Source organism: Oncorhynchus kisutch, linkage group LG2, assembly GCF_002021735.2.
Source record: "Oncorhynchus kisutch isolate 150728-3 linkage group LG2, Okis_V2, whole genome shotgun sequence".
NCBI classification, from domain to species: Eukaryota; Metazoa; Chordata; class Actinopteri; order Salmoniformes; family Salmonidae; genus Oncorhynchus; species Oncorhynchus kisutch.
This window is the reverse complement of record NC_034175.2, coordinates 4,605,237-4,627,938: the sequence shown is the minus strand read 5'-3', so window position 1 is coordinate 4,627,938 and position 22,702 is coordinate 4,605,237. Positions and strand designations below refer to the sequence as shown.

Genomic DNA, 22,702 nt, shown 5'->3' with positions numbered 1-22,702 from the left:
CTAACCTGTAACTAGTCATCAAATGTCTTGTAACACCCCAGCTTGTTGATACTGCATTAGTTACTAACGTCCATGTTCTGTTGGATGTAAGCGGAGTGGAGTGTAACCTAACAGTCTACCAGGAGTGAATGGGTTAAACGTACAAGGAAGTATCTGTGGCAGAGATGATTCATTGCATGGAGCAAAGTCTGAGGGGGAGTGATTCCTGGATTCTACCTCGTAAAAGAGCTATCCCTGTATGCTGGATTAACTATGTATTAGCAGTGAGATACAGAGGACTGGTTGTTTGATTGTAGTGTTTCTGAAGTGTTGGTGGAATCCTCTCGGTCTCATGGAGTTCAGTGAGCTACAAAGACCGAGCTCCACTATAGGTAAGCTGTGCGACAACTGTTTTGTAGGTGTGGTATGTTCTGTCTCCGGTACAGGTGTGCCTTTGTGTTCAGTGATTTGCTTCCTGGTCACTTAGGATGACTTGTTTTGTACTATACAAAAATATGCTATTACATGGTAAAGGGAGATTTTCCAAGAATGTATACTTTAAAATATGCTTGAATTATGTGTACCACACAAGTATAATGCAACAACAGACTGCAACTCTTCCAAAACTACAACCAATCAACTACACTGACTCTGGGCTTACTCAGGACATCACTCATAGTTTTTCTCCGTATATATCTTTGCCCTCCTCTGCCCTCTCCAAGCCCACAGTTACCATGGTGCCCAGCAGTTGGTGAGGTTACGGAGTAAGTCTGTAGTGTCCAATCAGAATGGCCCTCAGTTCAACTGGGGTTCTCCCCCCTCGGAGGGGGGAGAGGAGGGTGACTCGGGACCCCCTAAGGACCTCAGAGAGCGGCCTATGACCATGCGTCTGAAGAGAGCGATACGGTATGGGACCTCAGTGGTCATAGTAGTTACTAGCGTCTCTGCCAATGTGCAATTCCTTTGTTGTTGTCCTGAAGGTAACAAACATACTATGCTCTCTCACTTCTCTCCAAAAAAAAACATACTCTTTCTCTTCCTCCCCCCTACTCTCCCTTCCAGGGAGGTGCAACAGATGCGTGTGCCTGTGGTGACTAGCTGGCAGTCGTGGAAAAGGAGCAAGGCCAAGTCCCTGAGCAGGTTCAGAGCAGATGCAGGGGGAGTCATGTCCTACGTAGCTCTGTGGAGAAAGGCTCTGCATAAGATAGGAGGTGACAGATTCAATCACACTGTATCACTCAATCAAATCAGGCAATGGTTAATCAAATATCAACTACATACACATCTATATCCTGGGCTGTATGTACAGTTGAAGTCAGAAGTTTACATACACTTAGGCTGAAGTCATTAAAACTAATTTTTCAACCACTCCACAAATTTCTTGTTAACAAACTATACTTTTGGCAAGTCAGTTAGGACATCTACTTTGTGCATGACATAAATAATTCTTACAACAATTGTTTACAGACAGATTATTTCACTATCACAATTCCAGTGGGTCAGAGGTTTACATACGCTAAGTTGACTGTGCTTTTAAACAGCTTGGAAAATTCCAGAAAATTATGGCATGGCTTTAGAAGCTTCTGATAGGCTAATTGACATAATTTGAGTCAATTGGAGGTGTACCTGTGGATGTATTTCAAGGCCTACCTTCAAACTCAGTGCCTCTTTGCTTGACATCATGGGAAAATCAAAAGAAATCAGCCAAGAACTCAGAAAGAAAAAAATTGTAGACCTCCACAAGTCTGGTTTATCCTTGGGAGTAATTTCCAAATGCCTGAAGGTACCACGTTCATCTGGACAAACAATAGTACTCAAGTATAAACCATGGGACCACGCAGCCGTCATACCGCTCAGGAAGGAGACGTATTCTGTCTCCTAGAGATGAAAGTACTTTGGTGCGAAAAGTGCAAATCAATCCCAGAACAAAAGCAAAGGACCTTGTGAAGATGTTGGAGGAAACAGGTACAAGGAAGAAGCCACTGCTCCAAAATCGCCATAAAAAAGCCAGACTACGGTTTGCAACTGCACATGTGGACCACGTCGTACTTTTTGGAGAAATGTCCTCTGGTCTGATGAAACAAAAATAGAACTGTTTGGCCATAATGACCATCGTTATGTTTGGAGGAAAAAGGGGGAGGCTTGCAAGCCGAAGAACACCATCCCAACCGAGAAGCACGGAGGTGGCAGCATCATGTTGTGGGGGTGCTTTGCTGCAGGAGGGTCTGGTGCACTTCACAAAATAAATGGCATCATGAGGTATCAAATCAAATCAAATCAAATTTTATTTGTCACATACACATGGTTAGCAGATGTTAATGCGAGTGTAGCGAAATGCTTGTGCTTCTAGTTCCGACAATGCAGTAATAACGAACAAGTAATCTAACTAACAATTCCCAAAAAAATACTGTCTTATACACAGTGTAAGGGGATAAGGAATATGTACATAAGGATATATGAATGAGTGATGGTACAGAGCAGCATAGGCAAGATACAGTAGATGATATCGAGTACAGTATAACATATGAGATGAGTATGTAAACAAAGTGGCATAGTTAAAGTGGCTAGTGATACATGTATTACATAAGGATGCAGTCGATGATATAGAGTACAGTATATACGTATGCATATGAGATGAATAATGTAGGGTAAGTAACATTATATAAGGTAGCATTGTTTAAAGTGGCTCGTGATATATTTACATCATTTCCCATCAATTCCCAGTGGCTGGAGTTGTGTCAGTGTCATTGACAGTGTGTTGGCAGCAGCCACTCAATGTTAGTGGTGGCTGTTTAACAGTCTGATGGCCTTGAGATAGAAGCTGTTTTTCAGTCTCTCTGTCCCAGCTTTGATGCACCTGTACTGACCTCGCCTTCTGGATGACAGCGGGGTGAACAGGCAGTGGCTCGGGTGGTTGATGTCCTTGATGATCTTTATGGCCTTCCTGTAGCACCGGGTGGTGTAGGTGTCCTGGAGGGCAGGTAGTTTGCCCCCGGTGATGCGTTGTGCAGACCTCACTACCCTCTGGAGAGCCTTACGGTTGAGGGCGGTGCAGTTGCCATACCAGGCGGTGATACAGCCCGCCAGGATGCTCTCGATTGTGCATCTGTAGAAGTTTGTGAGTGCTATTGGTGACAAGCCGAATTTCTTCAGCCTCCTGAGGTTGAAGAGGCGCTGCTGCGCCTTCTTCACGATGCTCTCTGTGTGAGTGGACCAATTCAGTTTGTCTGTGATGTGTATGCCAAGGAACTTAAAACTTGCTACCCTCTCCACTACTGTTCCATCGATGTGGATAGGGGGGTGTTCCCTCTGCTGTTTCCTGAAGTCCACAATCATCTCCTTAGTTTTGTTGACGTTGAGTGTGAGGTTATTTTCCTGACACCACACTCCGAGGGCCCTCACCTCCTCCCTGTAGGCCGTCTCGTCGTTGTTGGTAATCAAGCCTACCACTGTTGTGTCGTCCGCAAACTTGATGATTGAGTTGGAGGCGTGCGTGGCCACGCAGTCGTGGGTAAACAGGGAGTACAGGAGAGGGCTCAGAACGCACCCTTGTGGGGCCCCAGTGTTGAGGATCAGCGGGGAGGAGATGTTGTTGCCTACCCTCACCACCTGGGGGCGGCCCGTCAGGAAGTCCAGTACCCAGTTGCACAGGGCGGGGTCGAGACCCAGGGTCTCGAGCTTGATGACAAGCTTGGAGGGTACTATGGTGTTGAATGCCGAGCTGTAGTCGATGAACAGCATTCTCACATAGGTATTCCTCTTGTCCAGATGGGTTAGGGCAGTGTGCAGTGTGGTTGAGATTGCATCGTCTGTGGACCTATTTGGGCGGTAAGCAAATTGGAGTGGGTCTAGGGTGTCAGGTAGGGTGGAGGTGATATGGTCCTTGACTAGTCTCTCAAAGCACTTCATGATGACGGATGTGAGTGCTACGGGGCGGTAGTCGTTTAGCTCAGTTACCTTAGCTTTCTTGGGAACAGGAACAATGGTGGCCCTCTTGAAGCATGTGGGAACAGCAGACTGGTATAGGGATTGATTGAATATGTCCGTAGGTGTGTATTGAAGCAACATCTCAGTCAGGAAGTTAAAGCTTGGCCACAAAATGGGTCTTCCAAATGGACGATGACCCCAAGCATACTTCCAAAGTTGTGGCAAAATGGCATAAGGACAACAAAGTCAAGGTATTGGAGTGGCCATCACAAAGCCCCGACCTCAATCCCATAGAAAATGTGCGGGCAGAACTGAAAAAGCATGTGCGAACAAGGAAGCCTACAAACCTGACTCGGTTACACCAGCTCTGTCAGGAGGAATGGGTCAAAATTCACCCAACCTATTGTGGGAAGCTTGTGGAAGGCTACCTGAAACGTTTGACCCAAGTTATACAATTTAAAGGCAATGCTACCAAATATTAATTGAGTGTATGTAAACTTCTGACCCACTGGGAATGTGATGAAAGAAATTAAATCTGAAATAAATAATTCTCTACTATTATTCTGACATTTCACATTCTTAAAATAAAGTGATCTTAACTGACCTAAGACAGGGAATTTTTACTAGGATTAAAATGTCAGGAATTGTGAAAAACTCAATTTAAATATATTTGGCTACGGTGTATGTAAACTTCTCATTTCAACTGTATGTGACATATACAGAACTTAACTATATGCATTTGCACGTACAACGACCACATATATCGATTACGTTTTCCCGAGGCTTTCAGCAATATCTAAAAGGCCTCAGTTCCACACATTTCTACTGCATTAGGCTAAATCAGAGTCACACAGTGTTTCTTGGTAGTCTTAAACAAATCTCTTTTGAAACTAAAATAGACACCTCATACACATGGTTATGGGCTTAAAACAAAGAAGACACCTGTACCATGTCACGTAGGAGTTGAAATGTATTACATTCTGACATTGCATCCCAATATGTTATTTTTAATTAATTAAATTAATTATGAAATACTGAAAAATATTAATAACATTCCAGGGCTAATGTTGTAGTTAATTATGTTGCCTTCACATTCACAACATGGCCCTGTGACCCCTGTCTTTGCAGGCCACTTTGGCGGTGGTGTCCAGTCCTACTTCATATTCCTGCGCTTCCTGGTGGTGCTCAACTTCCTGTCGTTCTTGCTGATTGCTGGGTTCATCCTCATCCCCAGTATCGTGTTCAGATCCACCAGCACCAGTAACATGACAGTGGACAGCACTGGTAAGGCCAGCACTGGAGGATGCATTTTGAAACCAGGCCTATGATTGGTTAAAGGGTGATGGCATTGGAGTGACATTCACTATCTCTGTTCCAGTCCAGTCTATTAACCTTATTCTGTGTGTCTCCAATATAAAACAATATCTTCTCACTGTTCCCTGTAGCAGTATCATAGCAACAGATCTGCCTTAGAGGATGGACTTTTAATTGAATTGAGGGATTGAAACTGCAAATATTGCAGCAGTTGTTACTGGTATTCTCTCACGGGTTTGAGAATAGAGTCCCGAACAAAGTAGCAGATCATGGAACTGAGGTATTCGGTGCCAAGGCTGCGGTGGGAAACATGATCAAATGTGACCTTGGCTTATCTTCAAACAGCTGAGAGTGTGTGTGTGTGTGTGTGTGTGTGTGTGTGTGTGTGTGTGTGTGTGTGTGTGTGTGTGTGTGTGTGTGTGTGTGTGTGTGTGTGTCTCAGGTCCAGAGGTGTGTAAGGTCTATGATCCAAATCTTCAAGGTCTGGTGGTGTTTTACCAGTACTTCCTGGACTTACTCTCTGGAACGGTGAGAAAACACAACATGTGTAATCTAGTCCTGTGTACCACTGGTTATAGATATACTGAATACAGCACAGAGAACAACACTTCTCTGAAGTTCAGTATGCAAGACCATTTAGCTCTGTTTTAAGAGGCCTTGGCCTTTCACACACTTTTGTCTGTCTGCACGTCCGTCTGTCTTTCTGCCTGTGCATGCTGGTGATTCTCTGATCCACCTCTACGTAGACGACACCATTCTGTATACATCTAGCCCTTCTTTGGACAATGTGTTAACAAACCTCCAAACGAGCTTCAAAGCCATACAACACTCCTTCCGTGGCCTCCAACTGCTTTTAAATGCTAGTAAAACTAAGTGCATGCTCTTCAACCGATTACTGCCCGCACCCTCCCGCCCGACTAGCAACACTACTCTGGACGGTTCTGACCTAGAATATGTGGACAACTACAAATACCTAGGTGTCTGGTTAGACTGTAAACTCTCCTTCCAGACTCACATTAAGCATCTCCAATCCAAAATTAAATCTAGAATCAGCTTCCTATTTCGCAACAAACGCCTCCTTCATTCATGCCGCCAAACATACCGTTGTAAAACTGACTATCCTATCGATCCTTGACTTCGGGGATGTCATTTACAAAATAGCCTCCAACACTCTACTCAGCAAACTGGATGTAGTCTATCACAGTGCCATCTGTTTTATCACCAAAGCCCCATTTACTACCCACCACTGTGACCTGTATGCTCTAGTTGGCTGGCCCTCACTACATATCCGTCACCAAACCCACTGGCTCCTGGTCATCTACAAGTCTTTGCTAGGTAAAGCCCCGCCTTATCTCAGCTCACTGGTCACCATAGCAGCACCAACCCGTAGCACGCGCTCCAGCAGGTATATTTCACTGGTCATCCCCTAAGCCAACACTTCCTTTGGCCGCCTTTCCTTCCAGTTGTCTGCTGCCAATGACTGGAACAAATTGCAAAAATCTCTGAAACTGAAGTCTAATATCTCCCTCACTAACTTTAAGCATCAGTTGTCAGAGCAGCTTACTAATCACTTTTCCTGTACACAGCCAATCTGTAAATAGCACACCCAACTACCTCATCCCCATATTATTACTTACCCTCTTGCTCTTTTGCACCCCAGTATCTCTACTTGCACATCATCATCATCTGCACATCTATCACTCCAGTGTTAATGCTAAATTGTAATTATTTTAGCCTCTAGGGCCTATTTATTGCCTATCTCCCTACTCTTCTACATTAGCACACACTGTGCATAGATGTTTCTATTTTTCTTTTATTTTGTGTTATTGACTGTACGTTTGTTTATGTGTAACTCTGTGTTGTTGTTTTTGTCACACTGCTTTGCTTTATCTTGGCCACAGTTCACAGTTATAAATGAGAACTTGTTCTCAACTGACCTACCTGTTTTAATAAAGGTGAAATAAAAAAAATAACGTACAGTCTGTCTGCTTGTGGGTTTGTGTCATTTTGTGAGTTTATGTCAAGTCTGGTACGCTTCTAGTCTAGTAGGCTCCACTCTCACCACTTCCCACCCTCCACCCATCTCCCTCTCCCAGGGTTTCATGGAGTACTCCTACATGTTCTATGGTTACTATAACAACACCGTGGCAGAGAGCAGTGGCTTCCACTACAACCTGCCCCTGGCCTACCTCCTCACCTCCGTCTTCTACTTCGCCTTCTGTCTTATCTGCATCATCGCACGGTACCTTCTGGAATGCCCTACACTTCCCTCTGCATAGAAATAAAATGGATAGAATGGACATTAAACCTAACGACTTACTTACCCCCCTCCGATTGGTCCCTTATACAGCATGGGGAGCGCACTTCGTGTTGCTGTGGCAACAGGCAGCGGTGCTGCCGGCAGTTATAGCAAGATGGTGTTCACTGGCTGGGACTACGGTTGCCAGGGAGACCGGGCCACCAAACTCAAACAGAAAAGCATCCACTACCAGCTACAGGTAGGAGCTCTGCCTCTTACTGCAGGGTCACTGAAGATGCACTCCTCTTTCCTCCCCTCTAATTTCTCTGTATGATCTCTCCCCTCTATTCCTCCCATCTCCCCTCTCTCTCCCCTCCTCTATATGTCTCCTCCCTCTGTCAGGTGGACCTGGAGGAGGAGAGGCTACAGAAAAAGGCTTTGTCTCTAACCTTAGGTCAGACAGTGGGTCTGTGTTCTCTACGCATCTTCCTCATGCTCATCTCCCTCGCCCTCATAGGAGGAGCTTTCTTTGGCATCTTCAAGGCTACGGTCTTCAGCCAGGTCAGTCAAAAACACAAGAAACAAAACAAAGTATTGATTGGATGTTTGGCCTTTCATCCTCTCCATGTCATATTGAGTCAATACAGGGAGGTGGGTATCCTGGGGCTGTTTTAACCTTTTCTGGTTGACCTTTGCAACCCTTTCCCTGTGGTTCCTAGGTGCAAGTTGGAGCAGAGGGCATTCTGGGCCTGTTCTGGGTTTACCTTCCTTCCATCGTCATCACAACAGGAAACTTTGTTGTACCCTTCATGTGTGACCAGATAGCCTTGTTTGAGAGATATTCTCCTAGTACCACCATCATCGTGGCATTGTTCAGGTGTGTGTGTGTGTGTGTAGCCTCTGCCGAATCCCTAGTTTGACATTTATTTTACGCCTGCTACGTTAGGTTAGTGTGTGTGTGATCGCTTTGCTAGATCTTCACTCAACCAGTGTGTGTGCATGCATACGTGTGTGTATGTCTCTGTGTGTGTGCATGTGCTCGTGTGTGTGAATATTGACTGTGTCCCTCCCTCCTGTGTTCAGGTCAGTGTTTCTGCGTATGATAAGTCTGGGAGTGCTGCTGTTTACTCTGTGGAGTCAGATCACCTGCTTTAAAGACAGTCCAAAATGTGAGCTCTGCCAGTACAACAACAAGGAATATCCGGTAACTACTCTCTTAATACAGCACGGTATCCTGGGTAGCAGTCAGGGTCTAATTTAGCAGATTGGTCTAGAAAAGGCTGAAAATATGATATCTCCATCCAATTCTACCTACAGTACAGAACTGGTATCAACCATGTTGCATCATCTTCTATTTTCTTTACCACCCATGCTATGTCTGTCTGTCTTGCTGCTGCCACCCAGTGCTGGGAGACGCGTGTGGGACAGGAGATGTACAAACTGGCCTTGTTTGACTTCCTCATTACCATCGCCATGCTTATCCTGGTGGAGTTTCCACGCAGGTAGTGTACACTGTACACCCTACTGTGGTGTAACTCAATCTATGAGCTAGTCATCCTCTATCACATTTATTGATAATCTCTTCTTCCATACTGTGGCAGGTTGTTTGTGGACCACTACTCCTGTGTACTGACCCGGTGGGTAGGTCGTCAGGAGTTCTTGGTGCCTCCCAATGTGCTGGGTCTGGTCTACGGTCAGACAGTGGTGTGGACTGGAGCTCTGTTCTGCCCTCTGCTGCCTCTCATCAACACACTCAAGTTCTTCATCCTCTTCTACTGCAAGAAGGTCAGGCTGCTCTCCATACTGTACCAATAATGGAAATGTAATCAATTCATTTTCTGAAAGGTTTCTCAAGTGAACGTTTGGCCCCAGATCCGTTTCATTTCACTACACAATCCCCCCCCCCCCTCTTAATCTCTCCTCCTCCTCCAGGTCACTCTGTTTTCTAACTGTCGTCCGGCGGTGAAGACGTTCCGCTCCACCACCTCCACCATCTTCTTCCTGGTGGTGTTGCTGTTTGGCTGGGGCCTCGCCCTCGTCGCCATGATCTACAGCCTGGCCCAGTGAGTGACTCAGCCTACGTCTGAAATGACACCCTATTCACTATATAGTGTACTACTTTTGACCAGGGCCTATAGTCAAAAGTAGTGCCCTATATAGAGAATAGGGTGCCACTTCGGACGCAGCCTCTATCTCTACTGCAGCAGGAAGGAAGCCTGTTATACAGTGCAGGGATAGTAATGGCAGATGGACCAGGTGTAGTAGTGGTGGTAGTTGGTGAGGGTGTTGATATGTCATCCTCAGGATCCATCCCTCTATGAGCTGTGGTCCGTTCCGCTCTCTCACTATGATGTGGAGTATCGTTCCCAACACCTTCTACACTCTCTCCCTGACAACACAGGACTTCATCTTCTACATGGGCTCCCAGGCCTTCTCCATCCCTCTCTTCATCTTCTCCTGGTGAGTCACCTTGTCTTACTGATCTCTTAATTTTCTCCTGAGTGATTTAGTCTTACAAGGAACCCAAACCGGCTGCGCGCGTGCGCCATCGTGCATAAATGTATTTTGTCCCCCCACACAGGTCCTCTACTCTGACAATTAATCCACACACAACGGTCAACTGAATCGTTTCTAGTCATCTCTCCTCCTTCCAGGCTTTTTCATCTTTGAACTTATATGGTGATTGGCATCTACACTTTCATAGTATTACCACGACAACCGGCAAAACAGTTTGTCTTTCAATCACCCACGTGGGTATAACCAATGAGGAGATGGCACATGGGTACCTGCTTCTATAAACCAATGAGGAGATGGGAGAGGCAGGAGGAGTTGCGATTGCAGGACTTCTATTTTAGTCCTTGGCAACGCAGATGCTTGTTGGCGCGTGCGAGTAGTGTGGGTGCAATAATTGAATAACATCGATTTCTACATTTATTTTGCAACGCAAGCCACATGTCCGGTCTGGTCAGCATGTTACTGATCCGATTGTCCATTGCAGGTACATGGGTCAGTGTGTTACTGTCTACCTTGTGTTTGATGATGTAATATTGTTTTGGAACTCAACAAATGGGAGGCCCATATCTGCATAGACTCATTTGGTCAGCATGGGTTATTTCCATGTGTTCAGATTCCTGTACATAACATTCTGACTGTGTTTGTGCTCTCCTCTGTCCTGATAGTGTGGTGCTGTGTTACGTAGCAGCTCTAGCCACAGTCTATGGGAAGAGTGTTGATCTGCTAAAGGCCCAGCTTAAACTGGTAAGTGATGGATGGGGAGAAGTCCTACATGATACAAAAAATATATGTTTGAAACAAAACCATGTCTATGGCCCATACTCAAGCTTAACCTTGTATAACAGTGTGTTTAACTCTAACAGGAGGGACGTGATAAGCAGTTCCTGGTCAAGCAGATTGAAGAGCTGAGTAGAGAGATGGGGGTTCCAACAAGAGACCAATTGGACACATTTGACACTGGTGCCGCAAACTGACTCAGACACCAGGCTCAAACCCACGGCCCATATCCCAGCCCAAGGCACTTTTTGTAGATTTTAAAGGCTTAGATATGTTCTTTGTGCTATTGCCACATGCAAAACCTATCTACACCTTCACAAATAACTTTACAATTGTCACTCTCTAGTGTACGGATAGCTATGTTTGAGGCAAAGTTTTACTTATGATTGAGTGGTGGTTGTCTCACCTAGCTACGGTATCTTAAGATGAATGAACCAACTGTAAGTCACTGGATAAGAGCTTCTGCTAAATGACTTCCATGGGGCTAAGGGTTAGTATATTAAAGATTTAGTTTGTTACCCCATTTCTCTCTCATAATATCTGTAACAGCAATTGCCGTGTTCATTTCCTTTGCATTCTCTTACTCACCTCTTGCCTAAACATCAGACTGTGACCGTGTTTACCCTATGGTTATTCAGTGTGAAAGAAGTCGCTCTAAAAAAGACGCAAGAGTCCTTCCAAGCCAGAATGTTGAATACAATTATATTTACACGTACCAGGTTGTCTGTGCTGTTGGTCCTTTTGACAGTAGGAAGTGGAGATAAAATATCCACGTGAAAGTATTTTTTACCTGACTTTTTGCGGCGACGGTAGGTTCTGTCGCTTGTATTTTCAATCTCAGGAGTCATTGTTGCACATTATGTAAACATTTGTCTACCGAAGCACGTTCCCTCGCAGTCCGCTGGGTATAATTTGTGGAACGTTCCAACAGGAATCTGTTACAAAAAGTTCGTAAATATCAAGGTTGCCAGCAAACAACGGATACAAAATTGTATAGCGGCAGAATAAAATACCGGGTAGGGAGTGGGCTATGTCTGTCCTCACTCTGGTAGCCTATGGACAAACATTAAGAATAAGCTATGTGGTGAGTTTATGCCTATTCGGCAGCTAGTTAAATAGGTGAATTTATCATGTTAGTTTGTATACAACATTATACTTTACGAAGTTTTTGGAACAGATTCCTGTTGGAACGTTCCACAAATTATACCCACCCATCAGCTAGAAGTGCTTGTGAAATTTGCCAGTTTATTGTGTGGGACAACGTTCGGTCTGTGATTCAGTTAAACTCGGCGGTTACTTACATATTGTGCAAGTGTTTGTCATTCTGGTTTCAGAGCTGGTCATGGGTGCACCTCAGCCACGCTCAAGGTCCTAAACGATATCTTAACCGCCATCGATAAGAAACATTACTGTGCAGCCGTATTCATTGATCTGGCCAAGGCTTTCGACTCTGTCAATCACCATATCCTCATCGGCAGACTCGACAGCCTTGGTTTCTCAAATGATTGCCTCGCCTGGTTCACCAACTACTTCTCTGATAGAGTTCAGTGTGTCAAGTCGGAGGGTCTGCTGTCCGGACCTCTGGCAGTCTCTATGGGGGTGCCACAGGGTTCAATTCTTGGACCGACTCTCTTCTCTGTATACATCAATGAGGTCGCTCTTGCTGCTGGTGAGTCCCTGATCCACCTCTACGCAGACGACACCATTCTGTATACTTCCGGCCCTTCTTTGGACACTGTGTTAACAACCCTCCAGGCAAGCTTCAATGCCATACAACTCTCCTTCCGTGGCCTCCAATTGCTCTTAAATACAAGTAAAACTAAATGCATGCTCTTCAACCGATCGCTACCTGCACCTACCCGCCTGTCCAACATCACTACTCTGGACGGCTCTGACTTAGAATACGTGGACAACTACAAATACTTAGGTGTCTGGTTAGACTGTAAACTCTCCTTCCAGACCCATATCAAACATCTCCAATCCAAAGTTAAATCTAGAATTGGCTTCCTATTTCGCAACAAAGCATCCTTCACTCATGCTGCCAAACATACCCTTGTAAAACTGACCATCCTACCAATCCTCGACTTTGGCGATGTCATTTACAAAATAGCCTCCAATACCCTACTCAACAAATTGGATGCAGTCTATCACAGTGCAATCCGTTTTATCACCAAAGCCCCATATACTACCCACCATTGCGACCTGTACGCTCTCGTTGGCTGGCCCTCGCTTCATACTCGTCGCCAAACCCACTGGCTCCATGTCATCTACAAGACCCTGCTAGGTAAAGTCCCCCCTTATCTCAGCTCGCTGGTCACCATAGCATCTCCCACCTGTAGCACACGCTCCAGCAGGTATATCTCTCTAGTCACCCCCAAGACCAATTCTTTCTTTGGCCGCCTCTCCTTCCAGTTCTCTGCTGCCAATGACTGGAACGAACTACAAAAATCTCTGAAACTGGAAACACTTATCTCCCTCACTAGCTTTAAGCACCAACTGTCAGAGCAGCTCACAGATTACTGCACCTGTACATAGCCCACCTAAAATTTAGCCCAAACAACTACCTCTTTCCCAACTGTATTTAATTTTTATTTATTTATTTATTTTGCTCCTTTGCACCCCATTATTTTTTTATTTCTACTTTGCACATTCTTCCATTGCAAAACTACCATTCCAGTATTTTACTTGCTATATTGTATTTACTTTGCCATCATGGCCTTTTTTTGCCTTTACCTCCCTTCTCACCTCATTTGCTCACATTGTATATAGACTTGTTTATACTGCATTATTGACTGTATGTTTGTTTTTACTCCATGTGTAACTCTGTGTCGTTTTATCTGTCGAACTGCTTTGCTTTATCTTGGCCAGGTCGCAATTGTAAATGAGAACTTGTTCTCAACTTGCCTACCTGGTTAAATAAAGGTAAAATAAAAATAAATAAATAAAAATGTGAGAATTGTGTCAGTATTGAAAATACAAACGAATATACAGACCAGTTCAGGGTATTGAAAGTCAGGTTAACACTTCCCTGATGATCTGGTGTTTGTTACTTCCCGACATAACGACACAATCAGCGGACAACAGGTAAAGCAAGTTGAAATAAAGATTATTCAACATTGTGACTTGTAATGGGACTGTTCGGGAATGCTGAACCTGTAGTGGGACTGTTCGGGAATGCTGAACCTACATGTTCGATACAAGAGTGTAAGTCTTTCACTCTCGGATTCCAAAATAGGCTACCTCTACCCCACCTTTATAACATTAAATGTTTAGTTTTCTAAATTGATTTAAATATTGTTTACATATATTTTTTATGTTCTTCAGTTTAACAATTTTTCTCTCTCTCTATATATATCTTGTGTATATAGATGCTATTATTTCTGTCGTGCTACGTGCGCCCCCTGCTGACCCGTGAGAGAACTTCTACAAAATCGTTTTGTTACGTAGACGTAATGACGTAACAATATTTTCGGGTGTATGTATCCGGTTGTGGTTGAATAGCTTTTTGGTTGCTTGTTTACCTATCAGATGTGTTAAATATATTTTCTTTGGTTTTATGCAAATATTTTATTCATTCGGTAACAGCTGTACAAAACCCAATGTCAGAATTACATCTCTGTGATTGAAATAGCTGTAAAAAAATATAGGAAATAGGTTATTAAGACTAGCTAACGTTAGCTAGCTAGCGAACTGGCGTTACAGTGCCGACTGACTGAATTGCAAACAACAGAAGTCAGGGCATGTTACGTTTTTGACACATTTTTGTTTAACTGTGCAAGCCCTAGGCAAAACAAACACTCGACTTCAGGAGAAAAATGAATATTCTACCTAAAAAGAGCTGGCATGTTCGCAACAAGGACAACGTCGCGCGCGTGCGCCGGGACGAGGCACAAGCCGCAGAGGAGGAGCGAGAGGTCCAACGCCGTGTGGAGCGAGCAGAGCAGGAGGTAACCATAGGAACGTTGCCCTCCCATCCCCAAATTGATACATTCCTCAAAGTTGATTTAGCATGGTCTGAAGTGACAACCAAACTTTGTTTGATACAGGAATGTTACGATGTATGACAGGTGCGATTTTGTTAAGAGAAGCGATGTATAAGAGTATAAGATGCATTGTTAAAATAGTATCAAGTCATAAAAGTGCATATAAATGTGTATATGTACTTCATTGTTGCCGTTGAATGTTATGTAGGTAAGTAACCTCTTTGCTGTAGGCGCGAACAGAGCACCTGAGACAGAAGTCACGAGCTGCACTTCAACAGTCTGGGGGATGGAAGGATGAAGGAGGGGAGAGAGGAGGGGAGGGGAGTGGAGGAGTGGTGGAACACCTCAATCTATTTCCTCTGGAGGAGTCGTCTGAGAAGAAAGGAAACGCAGAGTACCTCAAAGACCAGAAAGATGAAAAGGTGACCATCCTGTCATTCTGTTATGCTTTTCCCCCTTCACCTGTGTTGAAATCAAGTTTCTTTGTGCACATGGCTACTGGTTTTTGCATCCCTCTCTAGTAACAATGTTTACCTTCTTGGGCTTGTTTCTCTCCACTTCAAAGCTTTTCTCTAGTGGATCTAGCCAGCCAATGACAGTGCCTGGTTTATTTAGTCCAGAGCCATTTCTAAACAGAGATCGGCCAATTCAGTTTAAGATTTTGAATGCAAATGGATACCATTTTGGAAATTGAGAATGCATATTGGAATTTAAATATGGAGTGTTCGGTGCTAATATGGAAGATTTTTTGAACAGATTTAATGGCCTGATGCTTATCACATCAATGGAAGGATCAGAGAATGAGCTATGGAACTTTCCAAATAGTAATAGCTGGTCCGGATTCCTCCCATCACAGATCATTACTTTGAATGAGAATATTCTATTATTCTAATTTTATGGTGATTCTGTTGTTGTAGGAGCGTGAGGAGCGTGCTATTGGTCTGCTAGTGTCCCTAGGCCCCCAACCTGGGACAGAGGTAACTCCATGGTACATGAAAACAGGCCAGGAAGAAGAGAAAGATGAAGAAAAAGAGAAAGACAACAAAGGAAAGAGACTGCCACTCAGTCAAGAGGAGAAGGAGAAGAGAGACAGACGACTGAAAGACATGCTGGACCCCTTGAAAGAGATGAAGAAAGCACTGGCGGTGAAGGATAGAAAAGAACATAAGAGTAAGAAGAAGGAGAAGAGGGATAGAGGGGAGAGGAGAAGCAGTGGTGGAGAAAGGTGAGAAGTTTGAGTCTTTATCAAGACTAGTTGTTTTATCTGTATGTCTGGGGGTGTTTTGTGTTTCTTTGATCAATCATAAGACCAATTAGCTTGGACCTAAAGGGGCAATAAGCAGTTGCTACATATGTTTTTGGAATTCTAAATTAATGATGTTTACCAATTCATTCTTGAAGAATATACAGTTGAAGTCGGAAGTTTACATACACTTAGATTGGAGTCGTTAAAACTTGTTTTTTCAACCACTCCACAAATTTCTTGTTAACAAACTATAGTTTTGGCAAGTCATTTAGGAGAGCTAAGTCATTTTTCCAACAATTGTTTACAGACAGATTATTTCACTTATAATTCACTGTATTCCAGTGGGTCAAAAGTTTACATACACTAAGTTGACTGTACCTTTAAACAGCTTGGAAAATTCCAGAAAATGATGGCATGGCTTTAGAAGCTTCTGATAGGCTAATTGACATCATTTGAGTCAATTGAAGGTGTACCTGTGGATGTATTTCAAGGCCTACCTTCAAATTCAGTGCCTCTTTGCTTGATATCAAGTGAAAATTTAAAAAAATCAGCCAAGACCTCATTAAAAAAAAGTGTAGACCTCCACAAGTCTGGTTCATCATTGGGAGCAATTTCCAAACGCCTGAAGGTACCACATTCATCTGTACAAACAATAGTACGCAAGTATAAACACCATGGGACCATGCAGCGTCATACCGCTCAGGAAGGAGATGCGTTCTGTCTCCTAGAGATTTTTATTTTATTTTTTTATTTAACCTTTATTTAACCAGGTAGGCTAGTTGAGAACAAGTTCTCATTTGCAACTGCGACCTGGCCAAGATAAAGCATAGCAGTGTGAGCAGACAACAAAGAGTTACACATGGAGTAAACAATTAACAAGTCAATAACACAGTAGAAACCAAAGGGGGAGTCTATATACAATGTGTGCAAAAGGCATGAGGAGGTAGGCAAATAATTACAATTTTGCAGATTAACACTGGAGTGATGAATGATCAGATGGTCATGTACAGGTAGAGATATTGGTGTGCAAAAGAGCAGAAAAGTAAATAAATAAAAACAGTATGGGGATGAGGTAGGTGAAGAAGGGTGGGCTATTTACCAATAGACTATGTACAGCTGCAGCGATCGGTTAGCTGCTCAGATAGCTGATGTTTGAAGTTGGTGAGGGAGATAAAAGTCTCCAACTTCAGCGATTTTTGCAATTCGTTCCAGTCACAGGCAGCAGAGTACTGGAACGAAAGGCGGCCGAATGAGGTGTTGGCTTTAGGGATGATCAGTGAGATACACCTGCTGGAGCGCGTGCTACGGATGGGTGTTGCCATCGTGACCAGTGAGCTGAGATAAGGCGGAGATTTACCTAGCATGGACTTGTAGATGACCTGGAGCCAGTGGGTCTGGCGACGAATATGTAGCGAGGGCCAGCCGACTAGAGCATACAAGTCGCAGTGGTGGGTGGTATAAGGTGCTTTAGTGACAAAACGGATGGCACTGTGATAAACTGCATCCAGTTTGCTGAGTAGAGTGTTGGAAGCCATTTTGTAGATGACATCGCCGAAGTCGAGGATCGGTAGGATAGTCAGTTTTACTAGGGTAAGCTTGGCGGCGTGAGTGAAGGAGGCTTTGTTGCGGAATAGAAAGCCGACTCTTGATTTGATTTTCGATTGGAGATGTTTGATATGAGTCTGGAAGGAGAGTTTGCAGTCTAGCCAGACACCTAGGTACTTATAGACGTCCACATATTCTAGGTCGGAACCATCCATGGTGGTGATGCTAGTCGGGCATGCGGGTGCAGGCAGCGACCGGTTGAAAAGCATGCATTTGGTTTTACTAGCGTTTAAGAGCAGTTGGAGGCCACGGAAGGAGTGTTGTATGGCATTGAAGCTTGTTTGGAGGTTAGATAGCACAGTGTCCAAAGACGGGCCGAAAGTATATAGAATGGTGTCGTCTGCGTAGAGGTGGATCAGGGAATCGCCTGCAGCAAGAGCAACATCATTGATATACACAGAGAAAAGAGTCGGCCCGAGAATTTAACCCTGTGGCACCCCCATAGAGACTGCCAGAGGACCAGACAGCATGCCCTCCGATTTGACGCACTGAACTCTGTCTGCAAAGTAATTGGTGAACCAGGCAAGGCAGTCATCCGAAAAACCGAGGCTCCTGAGTCTGCCGATAAGAATATGGTGATTGACAGAGTCGAAAGCCTTGGCAAGGTCGATGAAGACGGCTGCACAGTACTGTCTTTTATCGATGGCGGTTATGATATCGTTGAGTACCTTGAGTGTGGCTGAGGTGCACCCATGACCGGCTCGGAAACCAGATTGCACAGCGGAGAAGGTACGGTGGGATTCGAGATGGTCAGTGACCTGTTTGTTGACTTGGCTTTCGAAGACCTTAGATAGGCAGGGCAGGATGGATATAGGTCTGTAACAGTTTGGGTCCAGGGTGTCTCCCCCTTTGAAGAGGGGGATGACTGCGGCAGCTTTCCAATCCTTGGGGATCTCAGACGATATGAAAGAGAGGTTGAACAGGCTGGTAATAGGGGTTGCGACAATGGTGGCAGATAGTTTCAGAAATAGAGGGTCCAGATTGTCAAGCCCAGCTGATTTGTACGGGTCCAGGTTTTGCAGCTCTTTCAGAACATCTGCTATCTGGATTTGGTTAAAGGAGAACCTGGAGAGGCTTGGGCGAGGAGCTGCGGGGGGGGCGGAGCTGTTGGCCGAGGTTGAAGTAGCCAGGCGGAAGGCATGGCCAGCCGTTGAGAAATGCTTATTGAAGTTTTCGATAATCATGGATTTATCAGTGGTGACCGTGTTACCTAGCCTCAGTGCAGTGGGCAGCTGGGAGGAGGTGCTCTTGTTCTCCATGGACTTCACGGTGTCCCAGAACTTTTTGGAGTTGGAGCTACAGGATGCAAACTTCTGCCTGAAGAAGCTGGCCTTAGCTTTCCTGACTGACTGCGTGTATTGGTTCCGGACTTCCCTGAACAGTTGCATATCACGGGGACTATTCGATGCTATTGCAGTCCGCCACAGGATGTTTTTGTGCTGGTCGAGGGCAGTCAGGTCTGGGGTGAACCAAGGGCTGTATCTGTTCTTAGTTCTGCATTTTTTGAACGGAGCATGCTTATCTAAAATGGTGAGGAAGTTACTTTTAAAGAATGACCAGGCATCCTCAACTGACGGGATGAGGTCAATGTCCTTCCAGGATACCCGGGCCAGGTCGATTAGAAAGGCCTGCTCACAGAAGTGTTTTAGGGAGCGTTTGACAGTGATGAGGGGTGGTAGTTTGACTGCGGCTCCGTAGCGGATACAGGCAATGAGGCAGTGATCGCTGAGATCCTGGTTGAAGACAGCGGAGGTGTATTTGGAGGGCCAGTTGGTCAGGATGACGTCTATGAGGGTGCCCTTGTTTACAGAGTTAGGGTTGTACCTGGTGGGTTCCTTGATGATTTGTGTGAGATTGAGGGCATCTAGCTTAGATTGTAGGACTGGCGGGGTGTTAAGCATATCCCAGTTTAGGTCACCTAACAGAACAAACTCTGAAGCTAGATGGGGGGCGATCAATTCACAAATGGTGTCCAGGGCACAGCTGGGAGCTGAGGGGGGTCGGTAGCAGGCGGCAACCGTGAGAGACTTATTTCTGGAGAGAGTAATTTTCAAAATTAGTAGTTCGAACTGTTTGGGTATGGACCTGGAAAGTATGACATTACTTTGCAGGCTATCTCTGCAGTAAACTGCAACTCCTCCCCCTTTGGCAGTTCTATCTTGACGGAAGATGTTATAGTTGGGTATGGAAATCTCTGAATTTTTGGTGGCCTTCCTGAGCCAGGATTCAGACACAGCAAGGACATCAGGGTTAGCAGAGTGTGCTAAAGCAGTGAGTAAAACAAACTTAGGGAGGAGGCTTCTGATGTTGACATGCATGAAACCAAGGCTTTTTCGATCACAGAAGTCAACAAATGAGGGTGCCTGGGGACATGCAGGGCCTGGGTTTACCTCCACATCACCCGCGGAACAGAGAAGGAGTAGTATGAGGGTGCGGCTAAAGGCTATCAAAACTGGTCGCCTAGAGCGTTGGGGACAGAGAATAAGAGGAGCAGGTTTCTGGGCATGGTAGAATATATTCAGGGCATAATGCGCAGACAGGGGTATGGTGGGGTGCGGGTACAGCGGAGGTAAGCCCAGGCACTGGGTGATGATGAGAGAGGTTGTATCTCTGGACATGCTGGTAGTAATGGGTGAGGTCACCGCATGTGTGGGAGGTGGGACAAAGGAGTTATCAGGGGCATGAAGAGTGGAACTAGGGGCTCCATTGTGAACTAAAACAATGATAACTAACCTGAACAACAGTATACAAGGCATATTGACATTTGAGAGAAACAGATGAACGTGCTTTGGTGCGTAAAGTGAAAATCAATCCCAGAACAACAGCAAAGGACCTTGTGAAGATGCTGGAGGAGGTATAGGTACAAAAGTATCTATATCCACAATAAAAATGAGTCCTATATTGTCATAACCTGAAAGGCCGCTCAGTAAGGAAGATGCCACTGCTCCAAAACCGCCATAAAAAAGCCAGACTACGGTTAGCAACTGCACATGGGGACAAAGATCGTACTTTTTAGAGAAATATCCTCTGGTCTGTTGAAACAAAAATAGAACTGTTTGGCCATAATGACCATTTGGCCATAATGGAGGGGAAAATGGGAAAATGGGAGGATTGCAAGCCGAAGAACACCATCCCAACTGTGAAGCACGGGGGTGGCAGCATCATGTTGTGGGGGTGCTTTTCTGCAGGAGAGACTGGTGCACTTCACAAATAGATGGCATCATGAGGCTGGAAAATTATGTGGATATATTGAAGCAACATCTCAAGACATCAGTCAGGAAGTTAAAGCTTGGTCGCAAATGGGTCTTCCAATTGGAAAATGACCCCAAGCATACTTCCAAAGTTGTGGCAAAATGGCTTTAGGACAACAAAGTCAAGGTTTTGGAGTGGCCATCACAAAGCCCTGACCTCAATCGCATAGAACATTTGTGGGCAGAACTGAAAAAGCGTGTGCGAACAAGGAGGCCTACAAACCTGACTCAGTTACACCAGCTCTGTTAGGAGGAATGGGCCAAAATTCACCCAACTTATTTTGGGAAGTTTGTGGAAGGCTACCTGAAACTTTTGACCCAAGTTCAACAATTTAAAGGCAATGCTACCACATACTAATTGAGTGTATGTAAACTTCTGACCCACTGGGAATGTGATGAAAGAAATAAAAGCTGAAATAAATAATTCTCTCTACTATTATTCTGACATTTCACTTTCTTAAAATAGTGTTGATCCTAACTGACATAAGACAGGGAATTTTTTACTCTGATTAAATGTCAGGAATTGTGAAAGACTGGGTTTAAATGTATTTGGCTAAGGAGTATGTAAACTTCTGACTTCAACTGTAAGCTATAAATGCCTCATTAGCTTAGTTCTAACTGTCATACTGCATCAGAACTCTTTACTCTGTTTGTAAACTAACTATATGTAAACAAATACTATATTGCCCCAACTTTGTTAGAACTGTAATTTTGTGGATGGTCAGTCCTTGCCTCCATAGCTCTATGAATTTTAGTGGTTACATTTCTTCAGCTTTTTACCGAAGCGGGTGGGGTGGCACTTTGTTATTGTTTCAACTTGGATGCATAACCAAGAGACCAAGTACACTGAGCCAAGTGGACTAGAGTACAACCAAGTGTACTGAGCCTCTGGATAAACATGTATGGTTGATGGTAACCACCTCTTCTGTCTTTTCTAGCTCTATTGAAAGGTTGCGAGCGGAGCGACTGCAGAGAGAGGCGGAGGAGAAGAGGAGAGCCCAGGCTCTGCTGGACCAGAAGAATGGAACAGGGAAAGAGAAGGAGCGACCAAGGGAGACAGAGGAGAGGGAAATGCCGTACAACAGTGCTTATTTCCCAGAGCTGGCCCGCAAGAGGCAGAGGAAAGACCGCAATGCCTGGAGAGATGGCATCTTTTGAAGTCACACATCATGCAGTCTCATTGTTTGGGCAACGGACAGAGAACATTGAGGCATTCAAGATACATTTATTAGTATGTGAAAGACGCTGAAGACTTCGACAAGGACTAGAGAGCCTGGAAGGTTATTCAGTTGTATTGTTGTGAAATGTGAGGCAGTGCTTTTAGCTTATTCTTGCAGTAACATGGAGGAGTTATGCATGTAGGCATATACTGTAGGTTGTTGAACTAGTGAACATGTGTACAAATATATGCTACATTGTTTACTTATGTAACATCTAGGCTATCCTGAGTATCCTAAGCAGACTTATTGATGATTGTTGTCATTGTCATTATTTCTAATGAGGTAGAAAAAGAAAGGAAACCAATCAAGAGATTTGGGACAGCTGAGTGTAGTGTTGGAGTCTGTCTGGCACCCTGCTCAAGTGTGAGACAACACAGAGATCATTTTGCTCCACAACACAAGACCACTGTTCAAGTTGGAGTGTGTTTGATGTTTTACTATTGATGGCAACATTGTGTCAAGTCAAGTCTATTTTGTTTCTGATAATAGCATGTGCCAATTTAGGAGGTGTGTGTACATGCATCTGTTTTATTTAACTATCTGATTTAGACAGAGTTTAGGGTGGTTGGCTCAACTATTATTGCACATTTTCCATTTCAATTAATTCAATAAAAATGTTAGGCCTGCCAAATAACAAAATCATGTGT

At 44.5% G+C, this 22,702-nt stretch overlaps 2 protein-coding genes across 2 annotated transcripts; both read left to right on the top strand.

Annotated features, from left to right (window-relative positions):
* The first annotated feature begins 183 nt into the window (after positions 1 to 183).
* tmc4 (transmembrane channel-like 4) lies at positions 184 to 11,465 on the top strand. Its single transcript, XM_020478019.2, has 16 exons — positions 184 to 371; positions 702 to 885; positions 1,042 to 1,190; positions 5,035 to 5,190; positions 5,663 to 5,748; positions 7,317 to 7,462; positions 7,571 to 7,718; positions 7,862 to 8,020; positions 8,179 to 8,336; positions 8,543 to 8,663; positions 8,864 to 8,961; positions 9,061 to 9,244; positions 9,392 to 9,522; positions 9,764 to 9,919; positions 10,639 to 10,717; positions 10,837 to 11,465. Exons 1-16 carry the CDS (start codon positions 332 to 334, stop codon positions 10,945 to 10,947), a joined length of 2,106 nt encoding a protein of 701 aa, XP_020333608.1. The 5' UTR covers positions 184 to 331; the 3' UTR covers positions 10,948 to 11,465.
* A 2,609-nt stretch (positions 11,466 to 14,074) lies between these two features.
* leng1 (leukocyte receptor cluster (LRC) member 1) lies at positions 14,075 to 22,689 on the top strand. The gene is made up of 4 exons (XM_031838057.1): positions 14,075 to 14,697; positions 14,964 to 15,155; positions 15,651 to 15,958; positions 21,774 to 22,689. Exons 1-4 carry the CDS (start codon positions 14,566 to 14,568, stop codon positions 21,991 to 21,993), a joined length of 852 nt encoding a protein of 283 aa, XP_031693917.1. The 5' UTR covers positions 14,075 to 14,565; the 3' UTR covers positions 21,994 to 22,689.
* The last annotated feature ends 13 nt before the right edge of the window (positions 22,690 to 22,702 follow it).

Coding starts and splice junctions, on each gene's coding strand:
- leng1 (XM_031838057.1), top strand. CDS start 14,566: ATGAATATTCTACCTAAAAAGAGCTGGCATGTTCGCAACAAGGACAAC. Junction 15,156..15,650: donor AAGACCAGAAAGATGAAAAG/GTGACCATCCTG, acceptor CTGTTGTTGTAG/GAGCGTGAGGAGCGTGCTAT. Junction 15,959..21,773: donor AGAAGCAGTGGTGGAGAAAG/GTGAGAAGTTTG, acceptor TGTCTTTTCTAG/CTCTATTGAAAGGTTGCGAG.
- tmc4 (XM_020478019.2), top strand. CDS start 332: ATGGAGTTCAGTGAGCTACAAAGACCGAGCTCCACTATAG. Junction 372..701: donor AAGACCGAGCTCCACTATAG/GTAAGCTGTGCG, acceptor GCCCTCTCCAAG/CCCACAGTTACCATGGTGCC. Junction 8,337..8,542: donor ATCATCGTGGCATTGTTCAG/GTGTGTGTGTGT, acceptor TCCTGTGTTCAG/GTCAGTGTTTCTGCGTATGA.